Below are 21,260 nucleotides of genomic sequence, written 5' to 3' on the forward strand. Positions count from 1 at the left end.
CACAACTTAAAACAGAGAAATAAAAAGACAAGAAATGCAATAAAAATAATTTATATAATTTGACTTATGTTATCGTAAACTCGGTAGCATAATTAACAAAATTCATATAAACACTGAAAATATTCAGCAAATATATTTTATAAACTGGCAATAAAGCATATCTGCATTCTCTCTGGAGAAGAAAACCGCACACTCTGTGGACAAAGAATATTGTTCGTAAGTACATTTCGTAAACGAAGGAAAAGAAATTAAGACCAATAGAAGCGATATACGCCATTTTAATTGTAAAGGGCTTTGTAATAAAGTAAAATGGGTGATAAAGCTTCTTCATACCAATAACAACCTTTATTGGTTTGACTTAAGATTTAATTTCGTCAAGCTATTTTGTAGTAGTCGTATAGCTAAACCGGACGGACGTGGAATTTGACAAAATGTCAACTTGTCATGGATATTTGTATAAGTGGGACACAGTTCTTGGATTTGATGTTCTTTCGGACTCAAGTCTCCTATGTTCACATATCTTGCTCGGTGGTATGGTACTGGTACTATCCGCTTTAGCTTTACGTCCGTAGCCTTCACTAAAGTGTCATTCTATGGAACTTGCTAACTATGTAAACAAACCGCCATATTAAAATTGTCTCTGAATGTCAATTTACCAGTGACTTGTTTACATAGTTAGCAAGTTCCATAGAATGGCACTTTACCAACGGTAACACTTGGTAACGAGTCATACGTAGCAGCTCCTTTACGGCTTACTGATATTGTCAACTTTACCCGGGTCAGCTATTCTGAACGCGGCTTTGCACCAGCAAGTGAGTTGTGAAAATAGCTGTGGTGCTCGAAAAATAAAGTTAAAATAACATCCGTCTGCAGGCGTATCATGATCGCACATGCCATGAAAAGATAATTATTGTTGTCTAGTTGTGACACGACTCGCTGGCCAAAGTCGAGTACTGGTTACTAATGTACAGTTACCACTACCACTAAATTGGTTGTCCATACTTAGGCTATGGAATGTCCAATTTAACTAGAACCCTAATTGGCGTAACAATCACGGAGTGCGACTGTACGATATCTAAAAGTGCTGTATCACATCAAGTGGTAATCGCGACTATAATCGATAATCTGGCAAACCCAACAATTTGTCAGTAGAAAAATGCGCAAAATTCTAAATTTGTACGGGACCTCGGAGGTTATTTATTTTATTTTGAGATCCAGCAGCTGTGACATTAACATAAAGATTATAGTAGTTACAGGAAGCCAATTATAGGAACTCACAGGTTGTGACATAATATTAAACTAATAGGTACTGCACCAAGGTCATGCACTATCGCTGTCACATATGTGAACGAAGCGAATTATATTATGTTATGTTTCAAATTGGCCGCTTTTTTCTACTGCCAAAATAGTTTTGCCAGACTATAGATCTGCAGGTTGTACCTGTGCACTGACAATCCAACCTCTAGACTGAGCTTAGGCCAATTCCTTCATGAAACCGATGCTGCCAAAAATACGGGGGTGCGGGGGGATGAGGTGAGCGAATCCCGTGCCGTGATTGGTCCGTTCAAAGACACGGACCAATCACGGCACGGGATTGACTCGAAGATGGAGTAACGCTACCGTATGTGTGGCAGAGGGGGTAGCGCGACTATGCTATGTCTAGAGGTTGGATTGTCTGTGTACCTGTGTGATCACTCGTCGAAGCGCAGCCCGCTGATGGAGAGGAAGGTGAAGGCGTTGTGTAGCGCGAGCACGGGTACGGCGGTGGCGGCCGCCAGCGCGGCGCCGCGCGCCTTCACGCCCGACACCGCCGCCAGGATGCGCGCCGGCGGCGGCGCGCTCCACACCTGCCAGTACCAGTTGCGAGGTTAACAAGATATAACATACACTATAAAAACCGGCCAAGTGCGAGTCGGACTCGCGCACGGAGGGTTCCGCACCATCAACAAAAAATATAGCAAAACAAGCAAAAAAACGGTCACCCATCCAAGTACCCCGCCCGACGTTGCTTAACTTCGGTCAAAAATCACGTTTGTTGTATGGGAGCCCCACTTAAATCTTTATTTTATTCTGTTTTTAGTATTTGTTGTTATAGCGGCAACAGAAATACATCATCTGTGAAAATGTCAACTGTCTAGCTAACACGGTTCGTGAGATACAGCCTGGTGACAGACGGACGGACGGACAGCGGAGTCTTAGTAATAGGGTCCCGTTTTTACCCTTTGGGTACGGAACCCTAAAAAAACGAACTATAGGTAATGTTGAAACAAGGTCAAAGAGAATTTGAAATAGAAGCGGATTGTCAAAGTAACTTATGTAGCCACAGTAAATTCACTGCCATCTTTTGACAAAAGATTAAAACTGTTAGAACGCCATTTGACTTTGACCCTTATGCTTTTGACTGATATGTGTTAATTTGTTAAATATTGAAATTAACGCCATTTAACCGACAGTAGGACAAAGGTATGGTGCAATCTTTTTGAAGTCTCGCTCGTTGGCAATGAATGTGTTAACTCCTCGTTTCTAACACGATCTTGCAGAGAAACTACCCGCATAGCTCGCTCCATTACCTTTTGAGCTTCTTTATGAGACCCATTGTGAGCGACCACGTCTCTGAGCCATGACTGCCATAAGTGGTCACTGGCAAGTACTGGCAACACACGAAAACCTACATAAGACACTGAGGCATTTTAGACGAGAGCATATTACGTAGCTTTCCAAACGCTGCCCATCTGTGCTACAACTATTAGCTGGTGAAATATCCTCGCCTTGACGGCAGTGGGCTCGGGCATAGAGAAATATAGTAAGACAAGAGTGCTCACTCCATACATCAGTTCAGACTATTAATTTCAGTGTCTACATCTAGCATCGAGTATGCTGTTGAGATAAGACTTTCCGGTCGGTGCTACATCTATTGTCAAGTAGCAGTACTGATAGTTCCGCTACTGGATGCTAGATGCTAATAGTCTTTTTGGTACTAAAACTGATGTATGGAGTGAGCACTCTATGTATTTATTTCTCTATGGCTCGGGGCAGCCATGCAAGTTTGCCCAGCGCGTATTCCAGCACGGCTTCTATCTCGGCCGTCGTCATCTGCGACACACTTCTCACGACAGCTGGCATGTGGAGTATGAATGTACATTCCCCCACTTATGTTGACGCGGAATCGAAATGCGCGTCGGTATATCTGAGGAACCCTTATTTAATAATAAAAAAAAAAAAAAAAAAAAAAAAAAAAACTTTTTTATATTTTCTGAGGGTAACCGTTACCTGGTAGAATATCCTCATCTTGACGGCGGTGGGCTCGGGCCGCCCGTGGAGCAGCTTGCCCAGCGCGTATTCCAGCACGGCTTGTATCTCGGCCGTCGTCATCTGCGACACACTTCTCACGACAGCTGGCATGTGGAGTATGAATGTAAGTTCCCCCACTTATGTTGACGCGGAATCGAAAAAATCCGATAGGAAAAATTTTTGTCTGCGCAATACGCGTCGGTATATCTGAGGATCCCAAAAAAAAAAAAAAAAAAAAAAACAGGGTAACCGTTACCTGGTAGAATATCCTCATCTTGACGGCGGTGGGCTCGGGCCGCCCGTGCAGCAGCTTGCCCAGCGCGTATTCCAGCACGGCTTGTATCTCGGCCGTCGTCATCTGGGCGGCGCGCGCTCGGTGCGACACGCACGCTTCCTCGCTCGGGAACGATAGTTGGCACGTGGATGGGGATGAACCTGTAACAAAATGAGGAGTTAAAACTTGCTTATTTACTAAAACTCGATGGTTCTTTTGTCATCGAGGAATCTTTTAAACTGCCATTTCGTCAGCACTGTCGATGAATTCGGTGTAATACGGCCCGTTTGCCATAGACAAATTTTCGTCCTAACGGTTTCAAAGTCCATATTCCAGAATACGTATTTCAACCAGTCAGTCCCAATTGATGTCTATTGTCTGGTTAGCGGTAGCACTGAGGTTGGACTCCCCAATGAAAGCCAGGTATCATTACAAAAAAAGACCTTGATATTTTGAATCTAAAATGTAAAAGTCTCAATCATTTCCTAAATTGAAGAAGTCATAATATCATTAAAATATTCTAAAATACATTTACCTGTTGCGACGTAGCACACGAACGCCGCGACGGTGTTTTCATAGTTCCACCGCCTCGTTATCGCCACTTTGTAATCGCCCACATTGCAACCCGTTTCTTCGTCTGAAAACAAAACAAATATTATAAAGTGTACGATCAAATGGTAGAAATCTAAGTCGGTCTACAGTATAACGCTTACATCGCAGTCTAAGGCCAGTTGCACCAAATACATTTGACAGACTGATCAACGTCAGCCGGCGCGCCCCGGCGCTTTACTATGAATCTTTCCATACATAAAAATTTTGGGAACTCTTTAACGATACGAACAGTTTGGTGCAACCTAGTAGTCATGGGCTCTCTCTCTGTAACTCACACTCGAAGCGGTTGTTGTCGGTGTGCGCCCAGGCGTGCCACTCGACGGCGGCGCCCCTCGGCAGCGCGCCCACGACGGCGTACTGCACGATGGCGCCGGCCGTGCGCTCTCTCTCTCTCTCTCTGTAACTCACACTCGAAGCGGTTGTTGTCGGTGTGCGCCCAGGCGTGCCACTCGACGGCGGCGCCCCTCGGCAGCGCGCCCACGACGGCGTACTGCACGATGGCGCCGGCCGTGCGCTCTCTCTCTCTCTCTCTGTAACTCACACTCGAAGCGGTTGTTGTCGGTGTGCGCCCAGGCGTGCCACTCGACGGCGGCGCCCCTCGGCAGCGCGCCCACGACGGCGTACTGCACGATGGCGCCGGCCGTGCGCTCTCTCTCTCTCTCTCTGTAACTCACACTCGAAGCGGTTGTTGTCGGTGTGCGCCCAGGCGTGCCACTCGACGGCGGCGCCCCTCGGCAGCGCGCCCACGACGGCGTACTGCACGATGGCGCCGGCCGTGCGCTCTCTCTCTCTCTCTCTCTCTGTAACTCACACTCGAAGCGGTTGTTGTCGGTGTGCGCCCAGGCGTGCCACTCGACGGCGGCGCCCCTCGGCAGCGCGCCCACGACGGCGTACTGCACGATGGCGCCGGCCGTGCGCTCTCTCTCTCTCTCTCTCTGTAACTCACACTCGAAGCGGTTGTTGTCGGTGTGCGCCCAGGCGTGCCACTCGACGGCGGCGCCCCTCGGCAGCGCGCCCACGACGGCGTACTGCACGATGGCGCCGGCCGTGCGCTCTCTCTCTCTCTCTCTGTAACTCACACTCGAAGCGGTTGTTGTCGGTGTGCGCCCAGGCGTGCCACTCGACGGCGGCGCCCCTCGGCAGCGCGCCCACGACGGCGTACTGCACGATGGCGCCGGCCGTGCGCTCTCTCTCTCTCTCTCTGTAACTCACACTCGAAGCGGTTGTTGTCGGTGTGCGCCCAGGCGTGCCACTCGACGGCGGCGCCCCTCGGCAGCGCGCCCACGACGGCGTACTGCACGATGGCGCCGGCCGTGCGCTCTCTCTCTCTCTCTCTCTCTGTAACTCACACTCGAAGCGGTTGTTGTCGGTGTGCGCCCAGGCGTGCCACTCGACGGCGGCGCCCCTCGGCAGCGCGCCCACGACGGCGTACTGCACGATGGCGCCGGCCGTGCGCTCTCTCTCTCTCTCTCTCTGTAACTCACACTCGAAGCGGTTGTTGTCGGTGTGCGCCCAGGCGTGCCACTCGACGGCGGCGCCCCTCGGCAGCGCGCCCACGACGGCGTACTGCACGATGGCGCCGGCCGTGCGCTCTCTCTCTCTCTCTCTCTGTAACTCACACTCGAAGCGGTTGTTGTCGGTGTGCGCCCAGGCGTGCCACTCGACGGCGGCGCCCCTCGGCAGCGCGCCCACGACGGCGTACTGCACGATGGCGCCGGCCGTGCGCTCTCTCTCTCTCTCTCTGTAACTCACACTCGAAGCGGTTGTTGTCGGTGTGCGCCCAGGCGTGCCACTCGACGGCGGCGCCCCTCGGCAGCGCGCCCACGACGGCGTACTGCACGATGGCGCCGGCCGTGCGCTCTCTCTCTCTCTCTCTGTAACTCACACTCGAAGCGGTTGTTGTCGGTGTGCGCCCAGGCGTGCCACTCGACGGCGGCGCCCCTCGGCAGCGCGCCCACGACGGCGTACTGCACGATGGCGCCGGCCGTGCGCTCTCTCTCTCTCTCTCTGTAACTCACACTCGAAGCGGTTGTTGTCGGTGTGCGCCCAGGCGTGCCACTCGACGGCGGCGCCCCTCGGCAGCGCGCCCACGACGGCGTACTGCACGATGGCGCCGGCGTGCGCTCTCTCTCTCTCTCTCTGTAACTCACACTCGAAGCGGTTGTTGTCGGTGTGCGCCCAGGCGTGCCACTCGACGGCGGCGCCCCTCGGCAGCGCGCCCACGACGGCGTACTGCACGATGGCGCCGGCCGTGCGCTCTCTCTCTCTCTCTCTCTGTAACTCACACTCGAAGCGGTTGTTGTCGGTGTGCGCCCAGGCGTGCCACTCGACGGCGGCGCCCCTCGGCAGCGCGCCCACGACGGCGTACTGCACGATGGCGCCGGCCGTGCGCTCTCTCTCTCTCTCTCTCTGTAACTCACACTCGAAGCGGTTGTTGTCGGTGTGCGCCCAGGCGTGCCACTCGACGGCGGCGCCCCTCGGCAGCGCGCCCACGACGGCGTACTGCACGATGGCGCCGGCCGTGCGCTCTCTCTCTCTCTCTCTCTGTAACTCACACTCGAAGCGGTTGTTGTCGGTGTGCGCCCAGGCGTGCCACTCGACGGCGGCGCCCCTCGGCAGCGCGCCCACGACGGCGTACTGCACGATGGCGCCGGCCGTGCGCTCTCTCTCTCTCTCTCTCTGTAACTCACACTCGAAGCGGTTGTTGTCGGTGTGCGCCCAGGCGTGCCACTCGACGGCGGCGCCCCTCGGCAGCGCGCCCACGACGGCGTACTGCACGATGGCGCCGGCCGTGCGCTCTCTCTCTCTCTCTCTGTAACTCACACTCGAAGCGGTTGTTGTCGGTGTGCGCCCAGGCGTGCCACTCGACGGCGGCGCCCCTCGGCAGCGCGCCCACGACGGCGTACTGCACGATGGCGCCGGCCGTGCGCCGCTCCAGTTGCCGCCTCGCCTCGCTCGCGATGCCGCCGTGAGTCATGTAGCAAACACTCTACAAAAATACGAAGTACAGTTTATAAAATTTACTATTAAGTACATACCTATAATTTTGGTTGTATTATTTAATCTGCTATAGCACTTGTACAGTCAGCACACGGGATTGTTACGCCATTTAGGGTCCTAGCTAAATTTATTGTTCCATACTTACGCTATGGAATGTCCAATTTAGCTAGAACCCTAAATGGCGTAACAATCACGGAGCGGGACTGTACTTTACACACCTTTGTATCTGCAAACGCGAAGTGCGCGAGTGAGATGCCAGGTCAATATTAAATCCAAATCGGATTTTCAAAATTTGAATGACAAATAGAAATAAAAATTCAATCAAATTCAATCGACTTGAGAGTCGGCTCTATGAATATTAGTCGATTCAAATCGCATTCATTTTCAGAAAAGCGTCAAAAAATCGGGAACAGAGAAGTTTATTTTCAAAGCAGCCTCATTAGATGGACCCGGAGTGGAATAAGTAGACGGGCTCTGGTACCTGCGCCACGCTGCGGATGTGCGCGCGCGGGCACACGGCGCGCACGACGCGCGTGAGGTGGCGCAGCGCCAGCGCGCACTGCCGCCGCGGCCCGCCCTCCAGCAGCTGCATGGAGCCCGGCACCAGCGCTATCTGACCGCAAGTGCCGATCACTTCGCCCACCTGGATAACACATCTCAATAGAAAGCTCTGGTACCTGCGCCACGCTGCGGATGTGCGCGCGCGGGCACACGGCGCGCACGACGCGCGTGAGGTGGCGCAGCGCCAGCGCGCACTGCCGCCGCGGCCCGCCCTCCAGCAGCTGCATGGAGCCCGGCACCAGCGCTATCTGACCGCAAGTGCCGATCACTTCGCCCACCTGGATAACACATCTCAATAGAAAGCTCTGGTACCTGCGCCACGCTGCGGATGTGCGCGCGCGGGCACACGGCGCGCACGACGCGCGTGAGGTGGCGCAGCGCCAGCGCGCACTGCCGCCGCGGCCCGCCCTCCAGCAGCTGCATGGAGCCCGGCACCAGCGCTATCTGACCGCAAGTGCCGATCACTTCGCCCACCTGGATAACACATCTCAATAGAAAGCTCTGGTACCTGCGCCACGCTGCGGATGTGCGCGCGCGGGCACACGGCGCGCACGACGCGCGTGAGGTGGCGCAGCGCCAGCGCGCACTGCCGCCGCGGCCCGCCCTCCAGCAGCTGCATGGAGCCCGGCACCAGCGCTATCTGACCGCAAGTGCCGATCACTTCGCCCACCTGGATAACACATCTCAATAGAAAGAAAGAAAGAAAGAAAATACATTTATTTCACCTCGGTCTCTTTAAAGCTAGAGTGAATAGGCTATTACTGAACCGGTGAGCTCCATCTTAGGCTCTGTCTTCACTTTCCATCAGGTGTGTCTAGAGCCAATCGCCGATCAGTTTATCATAAAAAAAAAAAAAATTACGTCAAACTAAACCAGTTAATTACATAAGATATATAAAAGAGGTAGACGTTAAAAAGGACCCCCACTCAGCGTAATGCTACGCTAAACCGCAGCGCTGATTTTCAGTGGGGACCTAACTTATAATTAACTTAACGCTAATACGGTGCGGAAACATTTTGTTCGAGATGTCGTCTCTTGTATATACCTCAATGTACTTACTAAAACTGACAATAGGGATGATGACACGTGTTGAAATTTATAACAAAATCTAGTAAAATAGATAGCAAACGAGCTAATAATACTTACTCATTGAGGTATATACAAGAGACGACATCTCGAACAAAATGTTTCCGCACCTCAGAGAAGTGCATGCACTTCTTTGCTTTTAGTACGTTACCGACCACTGACGAGATGCCACACGTGTACAGAAAATTAAAAAAAAAATAAAAAATGCCTTCGTGCGTGTTAAAAAGTTGCAACAATAGCACAAGAAAACATAATATAATAAAAGGGATGGAATAACATTTCACCTGTAAGCAATGGAATAACTGTTGATTTACTATTATTTAGTTTTCAAAGTAAATGTTTGGTCGTAGAAAAAGTATTGTATGCAACGTTGTTTAACCGAGTCAAAAAATACTCGTGGCGTCTTTATTAACAATTTTCGGCTTCGCATGCATGCATGCACTTCTCTGAGGTGCGGAAACATTTTGTTCGAGATGTCGTCTCTTGTATATACCTCAATGTACTTACTAAAACTGACAATAGGGATGATAACACGTGTTGAAATTTATAACAAAATCTAGTAAAATAGATAGCAAACGAGCAATTTATCACAATAATGTGGATATTAAAATAAAATATTGAAAAATTACAAAAATACAGGACCTGAAAGTTTCAAAATTTAAGTTTTTTTTAACTTCCAAAAACGATAAAAGTAAGGGTACCATTCGATTCCTTACATTTCATCCAAAAAAATATTGTACAGCAACTATATACATAAACGCAATATTTCACCGACAAAAACGCAATTTTCTTGTTTTGTCCATACTACAAGATGGGCTCCCAGAGACCTTGATGTCACATTCCCTTGCCGTTTTGTATAGGGCGTTTCGCGAGTGAAGTGCGACTGTCTGCCTTTGACTGCAATTTCTGACTTTTGTGTTACTTTAATGCAATGGGTCCCATATAGACATTTGATCCTAAAAACGAACCCGATCGATTGATACCATAAATGAAAATTAGTCATGTAGCCTATTGCGAACGTACCAATCGCTTACGCTCCGTAGCGATCGAAGCGCAACTGTTACTGTCGCACTAATATGGAAGAGTGATATTGTGAGGTGGGGATTAAGACAAACAACTGCTTGCTATGATATTGGTATAATGCGCCTCAAATGATACATGTGTAGCCTTATATACTCTAACACTGTATATGTGTGGGTAAGGTATAGCACACACTACAATATGATAGAGACACAAAGCGTTTTGTTGTCGAAGCTATAGCGATTGTCAGCTTGGCTAGGCCGGCAGGTCGAAGACCATTATTTTGCGACGTATTGTGCTTTTTTGAAAGAGAATAGATAAAATAAAGCCACAATTATTAATTAATGTTTGGAAGTAGGAGGAATGAATGTGTTCTGGCTCACTCATGAGCGATGCTGCAATTCGTAGATGGGCGATTTTTTTTTCGACCCTCTTCAACTTAACCAGAACGCACTGATCCCTACTATTTTTAATCAAAAGCAATTGGAGATTATTGGCAAAGAGACAATCCTTCGGATATCACCCTAGTCTAAAAACAACATTTATCATTGAAAAACTTACTTTAACTGCTTGACTGTAAGGTCCAATATTGGCTGGCGCCCAGTGAGAGATTCCCTGCACGTGCATCGTGACCCGTTCCTTCGAGTTCCCGTCGGGGTCATAGTTCTGGCTGCTCCACTTATGCGCAACCTGCATTTACACGATTACGTTATAAAGCACATAAAAATAAGTTATAAAATTTGGATGAGCTTGCTTACACAATACCGTAGCTATAAATAAAATGTGACAAATCTCGCCACTTAGTGTTTAAATTCACATACAAATAAGTCTATATATATAAACGTGAAAGACCTGACTGACTGACTTAAATCAACGCACAGCCCAAACCGCTGGGACTAGAAAGTCCAAATTTGGCAAGTAGGTTCCTTATAAGGTCTAGGGGTACACTAAGAAAGGATTTTTCAAAATTCATCCCCTAAAGCAACTCCACCGCGTGCGAGGCTGCGGGCAAAAGCTAGTAATATTATAAAATAGAAACCATCGCAAATATATATGTGCATCGTGATTACGCACATAAAAGCACATCGATCATGTATTGACAAAAGCAGTGTTGCAGCGAATTTCAATTCAGATTTAAAAAAAACTCTCTTTAACTCTGTGTAAAAGTTGATTTCTAGCACATAATATATGTATGTTGATTGAGGAAGCATATATATATATATCTTGTATTTCAGTACTTACAGCGTCTAATATGAGTCCCACGTCATCAGGGAGCGCGCACTGCACACACACTCTGGTCGGCGGGTTGACGAAGTTGAAGGCGTCCACATATACTTCGTTCAGGGCCGCATAGTCGCCCATGTCTCTCATATATATGTTGAGGAAGCATATATCTTGCATTTTAGTACTTACAGCGTCTAATATGAGTCCCACGTCATCAGGGAGCGGGCACTGCACACACACTCTGGTCGGCGGGTTGACGAAGTTGAAGGCGTCCACATATACTTCGTTCAGGGCCGCATAGTCGCCCATGTCTCTCATATATATGTTGAGGAAGCATATATCTTGTATTCTAGTACTTACAGCATCCAATATGAGCCCCACGTCATCAGGCAGCGGGCACTGCACACACACACTGGTCGGCGGGTTGACGAAGTTGAAGGCGTCCACATATACTTCGTTCAAGGCCGCATAGTCGCCCATGTCTCTCATATATATGTTGAGGAAGCATATATCTTGTATTTTAGTACTTACAGCGTCCAATATGAGCCCCACGTCATCAGGCAGCGGGCACTGCACACACACTGGTCGGCAGGTGGACGAAGTTGAAGGCGTCCACATATACTTCGTTCAGGGCCGCATAGTCGCCCATGTCTCTCATATATATGTTGAGGAAGCATATATCTTGTATTTTAGTACTTACAGCGTCCAATATGAGCCCCACATCATCAGGCAGCGGGCACTGCACACACACTCTGGTCGGCGGGTTGACGAAGTTGAAGGCGTCCACATATACCTCGTTCAGGGCCGCATAGTCGCCCACGTCTCTCATATATATGTTGAGGAAGCATATATCTTGTATTTTAGTACTTACAGCGTCTAATATGAGTCCCACGTCATCAGGGAGCGGGCACTGCACACACACTCTGGTCGGCGGGTTGACGAAGTTGAAGGCGTCCACATATACTTCGTTCAGGGCCGCATAGTCGCCCATGTCTCTCATATATATGTTGAGGAAGCATATATCTTGTATTTTAGTACTTACAGCATCCAATATGAGCCCCACGTCATCAGGCAGCGGGCACTGCACACACACTCTGGTCGGCGGGTTGACGAAGTTGAAGGCATCCACATATACTTCGTTCAAGGCCGCATAGTCGCCCATGTCTCTCATATATATGTTGAGGAAGCATATATCTTGTATTTTAGTACTTACAGCGTCCAATATGAGCCCCACGTCATCAGGGAGCGGGCACTGCACACACACTCTGGTCGGCGGGTTGACGAAGTTGAAGGCATCCACATATACTTCGTTCAGGGCCGCATAGTCGCCCATGTCTCTCATATATATGTTGAGGAAGCATATATCTTGTATTTTAGTACTTACAGCATCCAATATGAGCCCCACGTCATCAGGGAGCGGGCACTGCACACACACTCTGGTCGGCGGGTTGACGAAGTTGAAGGCGTCCACATATACTTCGTTCAGGGCCGCATAGTCGCCCATGTCTCTCATATATATGTTGAGGAAGCATATATCTTGTATTTTAGTACTTACAGCGTCCAATATGAGCCCCACGTCATCAGGCAGCGGGCACTGCACACACACTCTGGTCGGCGGGTTCACGAAGTTGAAGGCGTCTACATATACTTCGTTCAAGGCCGCATAGTCGCCCATGTCTCTCATATATATATTGACGGAGCATACGTCTTCGAGACGCATGTCTTGCGAGTCTAGGAGGTCTGGAATTAATTTTGGAATTAGCTTTGGACATTAACATGAATTCGGTAATGAGTTTAAGGGTTACTTTAGAATTTTAGACGATCCAATTTACGTTTAAGGATACGAAAAATCTCGTAACAAAAAAAATATAAATAAAATAATTCAATTTATGCGAAAGTTTGGTTCTAAAAACAACCTATTACAATCTTTCGCAACTATTTTGAGGGATGATTATTAACGAGGAACTTAATAAATAAACATTTAATACGAAAAGCACGGACACGCACATTCAAACAAGAATGCATGGATTCAGTACAATAATTTCACTATTAGGTATGTAGCGTAAAAGGGGCTTAGCAAAACAGTGTTAGCGAGAATTTTAAGTAAAAATACTGATGCTCTATAACTCGAAGAATTCTCGTCAAAAACTATTAAATATATATTAAATACCAAAATAATACATCTCGTGAACAAGTTTACCTACTAATGAGTTTTTTCACAGCATCCTTCGTCGCCAGCGCTGTGTCCACTCCCTCTCCAACTATCCCCCCAATATAGTACCATCCGTGGCTATTTCCATATATAGAGCTATGGTCCAAGACCGGGTGGATCTCTCTATGCCCGTGCATGTCGTAGTTATAACCTATACTTTCTACGCTATCATTCTGGTCGGTATCTACGCTATCTTGAGTGTTGAGCAATGGGTTCAGTACTTTGTGCTTTTTCTTCTCCTCCTTTTCTAACTTCTCAATAGATTCTAGCTCCGTCTCGCTCAGCTCGATGTCGCTTAGGTCGCTGAACACGGTGTCGCTAAGGTCGTTTACGTAGTCTAAGGCGTTTTTCACAGTGGGAGGTAGTTCGATGGGCGTTTCTTGGGCTTTTGGTTCGAGGTGCACTTTGAGGTTGAGGTAGCCGGCCGGGGCGACGGAGTCGTCAGAACAGACTATTAGTTCTTTTTCATCGCTGTGTAAAGAAAAAACAACATAGGTATTTAAGTGACACATAAATTGAGTTTAAAAACTAAACGCGGATCGTGTGATAGAAGAGAATGTCAGCTGGAATCCCAGAGTCCGAAAATACGAAAAAAAAATACGTTATGTTCTTACAAAATCATTGGTGCTTCAGTGGAATTTGCTCATTTCTTCATGAACTAGGAAAGAGCAGATTATCTTTAATTTACTATTTAATCAGAAATTGGTGATCTATATAAACTTATAACACGGGTGCGACTTTCTAACCCCAGTTTTGTTTTAAACGTCCAACTTCTATTATGAAATTATGACGTTTAAAATAATGATTCCATGTACATATGTATATTTTTTTAAATCAAATTTCTATTACACCTTATGTGTATAATTGCATGAATTCAATAGTAGTCAAACACGGGTTCCGTATTTAGGCGATTTATGACGTATTAAAAAAAAACTACTTGCTAGATCTCGTTCAAACCAATTTTCGGTGGAAGTTTACATGGTAATGTACATCATATATTTTTTTTAGTTTTATCATTCTCTTATTTTAGAAGTTAGGGGGGGGGGGACACACATTTTACCACTTTGGAAGTGTCTCTCGCGCAAACTATTCAGTTTAGAAAAAAATGATATTAGGAACCTCAATATCATTTTTGAAGACCTATCCATAGATACCCCACACGTATGGGTTCGATGAAAAAAAAAAATTTGAGTTTCAGTTCGAAGTATGGGGAACCCCAAAAATTAATTGTTTTTTTCTATTTTTGTGTGAAAATCTTAATGCGGTTCACAGAATACATCTACTTACCAAGTTTCAACAGTATAGTTCTTATAGTTTCGGAGAAAAGTGGCTGTGACATACGGACGGACAGACAGACGGACAGACAGACGGACAGACAGACAGACAGACATGACGAATCTATAAGGGTTCCGTTTTTTGCCATTTGGCTACGGAACCCTAAAAACGGTCACCCATCCAAGTACTGACCCCGCCCGACGTTGCTTAACTTCGGTCAAAAATCACGTTTGTTGTATGGGAGCCCCACTTAAATCTTTATTTTATTCTGTTTTTAGTATTTGTTGTTATAGCGGCAACAGAAATACATCATCTGTGAAAATGTCAACTGTCTAGCTATCACGGTTCGTGGGATACAGCCTGGTGACAGACGGACGGACGGACGGACGGACGGACGGACAGCGGAGTCTTAGTAATAGGGTCCCGTTTTTACCCTTTGGGTACGGAACCTTAAAAAGCTATAACTTACATGGCGAGCCGCTTCTTAAAGAGCGGACAGTCAAGCGTGAACGTTTCATACTCCCCGCCTTCGCCGCACACGTTCAAGCCATATTTTTCCTGCATCAGCAACAAGTGCGGCTGGATATCACGGATAGACATGCCTAGATGTACCTTCGGGTCTAGCCCTAGGCACGCTACCTATGGACAGAAATTAAACATTGACAAAAGAATAGGGGAGTTTCATCTATCAAAATTAAATTATAAAAGTACGTAGGTATGTTATTTATATCGGTTTTACCTTAAGTACGGGTATGAAGAGTTTCGTACCGTTACGCAAAAAACGGCAAAAAAAAATCACGTTTGTTAATTGTATGGGAGCCCCAGTTAAATATTTATTGAAGTGAAAAACTTCTTTAGCGGCGCTGGGCACTTTTTGAGGTGGAGAAAAAATGATAAACTCGAGACAGCGTAAGGCGATCACGTGACCGTAAGCCCCGTAAGGTGGCCACTCATAATTTAAATGGCATTTAAATCAATAAAGAAAAACTCAATGTTATTTGAGATTTATGTTGCGGACTCCTTTTCAAGTCTCTTTACCAATGTTCAAATAATTTGACGTTGTCATGGCAGTATGTAAATAAACATGTCAATGAAAAAGTGTGATCTTATTTGAGAATGATAATAATATATAATAAATAAATAGAATACCTCCGCTAAACGTATGTATCGTGTTACCGGGCGTCGGTAACATAGTGAGGTGAGTTTTCACTTCTATCGGCACTCCCGGAGTGCAACCGTTGTTGCTTGTTTTTTATTCTATTTTTACACGACTGCCCAAAAGAAGGAGTTTATTGTTAGTATTTGCTGTTATAGTGGCAACAAAAATACATCATCTGTGAAAATTTCAACCGTCTAGCTATTACGGTTCATGAGATACAGTGGTGACAGACAGACGGACAGTGGAGTCTTAGTAATAGGGTCCCGTTTTTACCCTTTGGTTACGGTCGTTACGGAACCCTAATGATATTGTTTATGTGTTAAATAGAGTAAACAAACCTTTATTATAATCGCTTCGACATTACTAGTTATCATTTCCTGTAAAAGTTCCTTTTGGTTCCTTCGCCATAAATAGGCGAGAGAGACTAGACCTAACCTTCGGCACCTGAAAAACAATTAAAATTTAATTGATTTATCCCATTGACATAGATATCTAGGGACTGGCATTACGGGCAATAATAGTGAGGCATGACAGGGGCCAGTACAGCGGTGTGAAATCGCTACAACGCGATTGGTTGATGAGTTCGCATCACGCGCGCGATTAGTTGACGAGTTTGCATTACGCGCGCTATTGGTCGCAACTAGTCGCGTTGCACGATTGGCTGGAATTCGTGGGTAGCACCGCTGAACTAGTACGATGTTTAGTGCCCCATTAGCCCGTCCTTAGATATTATACGTCAATGATTTATCCTAATTCCCAGACTTTTAAGATCAATTCAGATTAATATTAGTTCAAAAACAAATAAATGCATTGTTATGCATGATATGTTTAGCCAGTCCAGTCACTATCAGATTTATTAGAGTTTGAACAATATACTTTAGTACCTAGACAATAGATGTCCAGATATTTGTATGAACCTTTACATCCTTTGCTGCTACAATATATCTAATGGTGCCAATTGCAAAAAAATAACACATTGTCTATTTATCTACTATGTAAGAACCCTCAAGTTAAATGTATAACACGATAAAATAAATTAAACTGTAGGTGGCCTTTAAATTTTGTATGTAGTCATACGAAAAAATAGCATTCAGGGAATCATTTAGAGTCTGGTCTGGGTCTGGTAACTTTATAACAACTATTTAAATAGTAAGACTACCTAGGGTAAGTAATTTCATAATCACCTAACATATAAGTGGGAGTAACTTTCACACAGTATTTTAATAAATAAACTTACACGTTTTCTACTCTAATTCTTTGGTAATCAGACAAAATGGCCCCAACTGCAACTGCTTCTATAGCCATCTCACTCTGAAATTAATTGCACGATTACAAATGACGTCATATAATAAACAGGGGCAAATAAGATAGTTATCAGAAGTGCTGATTTATTATGTGAGATAAGTTGCAGTTTTGTAAACACAACAGGATACTGGTGATACACTTGTGAACTTCGCTGACACAATTGAACCTTACAGCTACGAGATAAGGTCTACCTATGATTAGTTGCGTTGCTGATAGACTGATGGTATTTGTCATATTGAAAATAAAATATTCTGATACTAATTAACGCTGGGCCTGCCACCAAGAGTGTTCTGAATTAACTCCAAAACTTGATAAAAAATCGTTTAAATTTTCAAAAATAAACACACACATTAGGTTGCTGAATACATGTTGAACTTATAGATAAGTATAAATATTATTTTGTGGGCTTTGTGGCTTGCCTAAAATAAGGTGTGTGCCATTACATGTAATTAGAGTTCACTTCACAGTTTTCTGTTTCACAACCTGGAATATGTACAGAGCAAATATTTGACTCTTGGCAAGATAACAACTATACCAAGACATACATTGATTACTTGAGAGGGCAAACAGTTTTCTGGTCATTGGTATGAAAAAAGTAGAACAATAATCTACAATGACTTTAGAGCCTTTATGTTCTTTGTTTGTTGCTTATTTCTTCATGTTTTCTCAATTTAAAGGGGAATTGATCAAAAACTACTTTTAAAACTTTTACAAATTATGAGACAAGTTTTTTTTTTGCGCAAAAACAACATGGAGCAGTATAAAAAAATTGGTAAGGTGAATTGGTACTTTGAAAGTAGGGTAATTTTGATAATGGAAAAAATCTGTGCCAAATCCCAACCATCTGGCAACCCTATCTGCAGCAAATGCTCAAAATGGTCTGCACAGTAGTGTCTTTAATTGGATTTTTTCATTCATAAATTTAGATTGGGTTGTAGATTGGCCAATCTCTCACTTAGTATCTGGGATAAAATCCCTTAGTAAAGCATTTTTTTAAGGATTTGTCTATACTGTAAAAGAACTCTCACCTTGATCCTAGCAAGCAGCCTGTACATATCCTCCACCTCATCATCATCTGTGGGCTTGTAGATCTTGCCCTGGTTCACCGCAGTGCCGGATATCACCTCCCTGTACAGCGGCAGGCCCATTGCCTCAGCATAGAGGTCAATACTCTGATGGCCCACCGTTTGGTACATGTAGCTATCCAGCTCGTCTGAAAATGTGAGAAGATTAATATACTATTATTACTTGTATGTATTAATTATTAAATTTGGCAACTTTATTTATCTTTATCAGGTGAGTGTTCAAATCTTATTTGGAACATAAAGAATCTACACTCAGCAAGTCAGCAGCAATGAAATTGGGTGACTCTGTTAGGTTTATATTTTTTAATGTACCTTTTACTTTTGTGCCAGATATTAGATTAGGATAAAATTTGCATAATAACTCCAGGATCTGAGCAGAAATAATCCTTACCATATGCTCTTTACCTGTGCTTACAATTTATATATTTTGTGTGTTGTTTTCTATTGTTCAGGTGTGTAAAATAATCTCATTGGATTAACTTAGTTCATTCAGAATGAAAGGCTTTAAGATAAAAGCTTAAAAGAGAACCTGTTTTGGTAGTATTTCTCTGATTTTTTTTATTCATCACAATAAATAGCAAAATTATAATTTATTGTATTAATTTATTTTATTTTATTCTAATCTGATGATAACTCAAAAATATATTTTTTTATTTCAATATTTATTCTATACATTAAGTAATAAATGCTTTGTGTATTTAAGAGTTCATAACACCGTGACAGTAATTAATTAGCAATTAACGCATCAATTCTCTTATCAGTAAAGAGTTAACATGATCTGTTGCCACAGTCAACAAGCTCCTAGGCTAGGGAATGTGACACACGACACATGCGTCTATATCGAGTAGCGTACGTATTAACCTTTGTGTTGCGGCTGGAGGTTCGCCAGGGCCACGAGCGTATGCCCGGCGCCTACACACTGCATCATGTTGTAACAGCTGTCCTTCCCACCGCTCACCAACGCTACCACCTTCATCTTACACAAATTAATTCACTCGCGATAAACTAACAACATTCGTTATATAACATACATAATATTTGCGCGCCCTTTACAGAAATAAACGAAACACACGACTCCAAAAACGGCGAGCCGTACCGTCAAGGAACGCGCATTTCTAACCAAAACTTATTATTATAATACAGTTGTTATCGCCAGCACGACTTCACGAGCTGCTAGTCGAATGATAATACAGCATCGTTATCTATTTTGATAACATTCTTTAAACGTGTTGGAAAGAATGGCAAAAAATATTCTCAAACACCTCATTATCTGTCAGATGGCCACGCGTTCTGAAACTGAAATTGCTCGCTTAGTATTTTGCAAGTTTGCAACGACGCAGCAAATTAGCAATTTCGTTCAGTAACAGTAGATTTTTTTACCTGTTAAGCCCCCTCCACACTCGTGCGCGAATTCATTGCCAAGTTGTCAAGCGCCCGCCCGGCCCGCCTGAATCCATAATCGTGCGCGAATCACGGCGCGAAGCCGCGAACGTTGTTCACGCCTTCGCTTCGCGCCTTGTTCCCCGTTGTTTGTCGGTTTTTCGGTCCGCGTCATTACACACTATTTTGGCTCATGTGTGGCAAGATATAGGTAAACCAGAACTTTGGGAGTATTGTCAAGAGGGCGCTCGTTATGAATTTTATATAGCAACAATTTGTATAGTGGGGACAATGGAAATTGGCAGATGATTTTTGTTTTATTCCGACAACTTTAATAAGTGCGAAGTTTGATGTTTGGATATTTCTTCGGTTTTTACGCTCGACTCGATTTAGATAAAATGAATTGCGTGAATATCATCCAAATCTATTTTCTTTTTTTGTTTTCTTTTTTTTAGGTTTGGTCGTTTAATTCTGCCCTTACGCCCTTCGCTAGCAATCCGTGATACCGATGCATGCAATATACCTAATACACAAATCAAATTATTACAAGACATCAACCAAATCGTGACGACCTGACTATAGTGACATTTGTCCATAAGTTTGAAACTTACCCGTCAATTCAGATGCTAATTTCGTTATGTTTTCTAATGGAAGAAATTTCTCTCCCGTACGTTTTTTTTTCCAATAAATAACTATATACACTATTTACAACTTTTTTCTCTGTAAAATCTAAAACTTTCGGCATGATTATTGCAGTCTAATAATAATTCACACGAAACTAGACAAAGCAATGTTTACATTGTCAATATTGACAACTATCATAAAGGGTAGATGTTGTCTATTATTAAAATTGTTGCCATTGCTAGAAATTAGTACCAACAAATTTCCGTAACATGGCGCACCCTCAATAGATCCTGGTTCACCATAAATATTATTTATATTATATAAAAGCGGCTATATTCGCGCACGAGTGTGGAGGGGGCTTAAGAAACCTCAGTCAACTATCAAAAAACTACTGGAACATAAAGTGGAGTCGAGACGAGACCTGTACCGACCTGTTCCACATCCGCATCCGCATTAAACTTCGCATAGATTTTATGCGGATGCGGATGCAGATGCGGATGTTGAAAATAATGCGGAAGTTCCGCGGTTGCGGATGCGGATGCGGATATTCGCAACATCCCTGGTTAGTATCTATGGAATGCAAATTGGTGATTAATTAATTTGTGTACGTGTGGACCAAGTGTGGACGCTAGATGAGATTGGCGCCAATTATTTTCCTGATCAAATCGGTCGATTTGCCCAGCTCGTCTGGACTCTACTTAACAGGCCACTTCGCAGAACTCCAGACGCAAAGTTGCCCATTACACTCACTGCGTTGCCGATTTGACTTGCATGGCTGTCCATCCTCTGTACCAGAAATGACCTAGAGCGCAGGTCAATACTTTTTTCACCTCAGCAGCTCGAACAAGCATACTTTGCTACTTAAAAACAGTGAGCAAAATCGCATTTTGCTCACTGAGTGAGACAAAATGAGCAAAATACGATTTTGCTCACTCAGTGAGCAAAATTCGATTTTGCTCACTGTTTTTAAGTAGCAAAGTACCCTTGTTCGAGATGCTGAGGTGAATATTTAATTGTTGGCATATCTTAAGAAAACATGAGTGAATAGAGGTAAGTGATGAAGAAGGAATACATTTTTCGGGTTCTCTAATAGGTATGTTCTCACTGCTGAGGTGAAAAGTTTTGTGAACTACACGAGATCAAAGTTATTTA

The 21,260-nt window shown here is 44.8% G+C and overlaps 1 protein-coding gene across 1 annotated transcript; it reads right to left on the reverse strand.

Annotated features, from left to right (window-relative positions):
* Nucleotides 1-35: 35 nt before the first annotated feature.
* Nucleotides 36-19,401, reverse strand: LOC134653450 (uncharacterized). Its single transcript, XM_063508816.1, has 14 exons — nt 18,966-19,401; nt 18,048-18,232; nt 16,952-17,025; nt 16,053-16,158; nt 15,025-15,194; nt 13,273-13,751; nt 12,624-12,808; nt 10,406-10,534; nt 8,247-8,408; nt 7,001-7,166; nt 4,101-4,202; nt 3,548-3,726; nt 1,684-1,847; nt 36-194 (listed from the first exon to the last, which is right to left on the reverse strand). Exons 1-13 carry the CDS (start codon nt 19,078-19,080, stop codon nt 1,692-1,694), a joined length of 2,208 nt encoding a protein of 735 aa, XP_063364886.1. The 5' UTR covers nt 19,081-19,401; the 3' UTR covers nt 36-194; nt 1,684-1,691.
* Nucleotides 19,402-21,260: the final 1,859 nt, after the last annotated feature.

This window comes from Cydia amplana, chromosome 13, assembly GCF_948474715.1.
Source record: "Cydia amplana chromosome 13, ilCydAmpl1.1, whole genome shotgun sequence".
Taxonomy (NCBI): domain Eukaryota; kingdom Metazoa; phylum Arthropoda; class Insecta; order Lepidoptera; family Tortricidae; genus Cydia; species Cydia amplana.

Bases quoted from the DNA above. Each gene is read 5' to 3' on its own strand.
- LOC134653450 (XM_063508816.1), bottom strand. From the start codon at position 19,080: ATGAAGGTGGTAGCGTTGGTGAGCGGTGGGAAGGACAGCTGTTACAAC. The intron at 15,195-16,052 runs GTTTGTTTACTC...TTCTGTCCATAG, and splicing joins TCGAAGCGATTATAATAAAG to GTAGCGTGCCTAGGGCTAGA. The intron at 1,848-3,547 runs GTAACGGTTACC...TGGTACTGGCAG, and splicing joins AGATGAGGATATTCTACCAG to GTGTGGAGCGCGCCGCCGCC.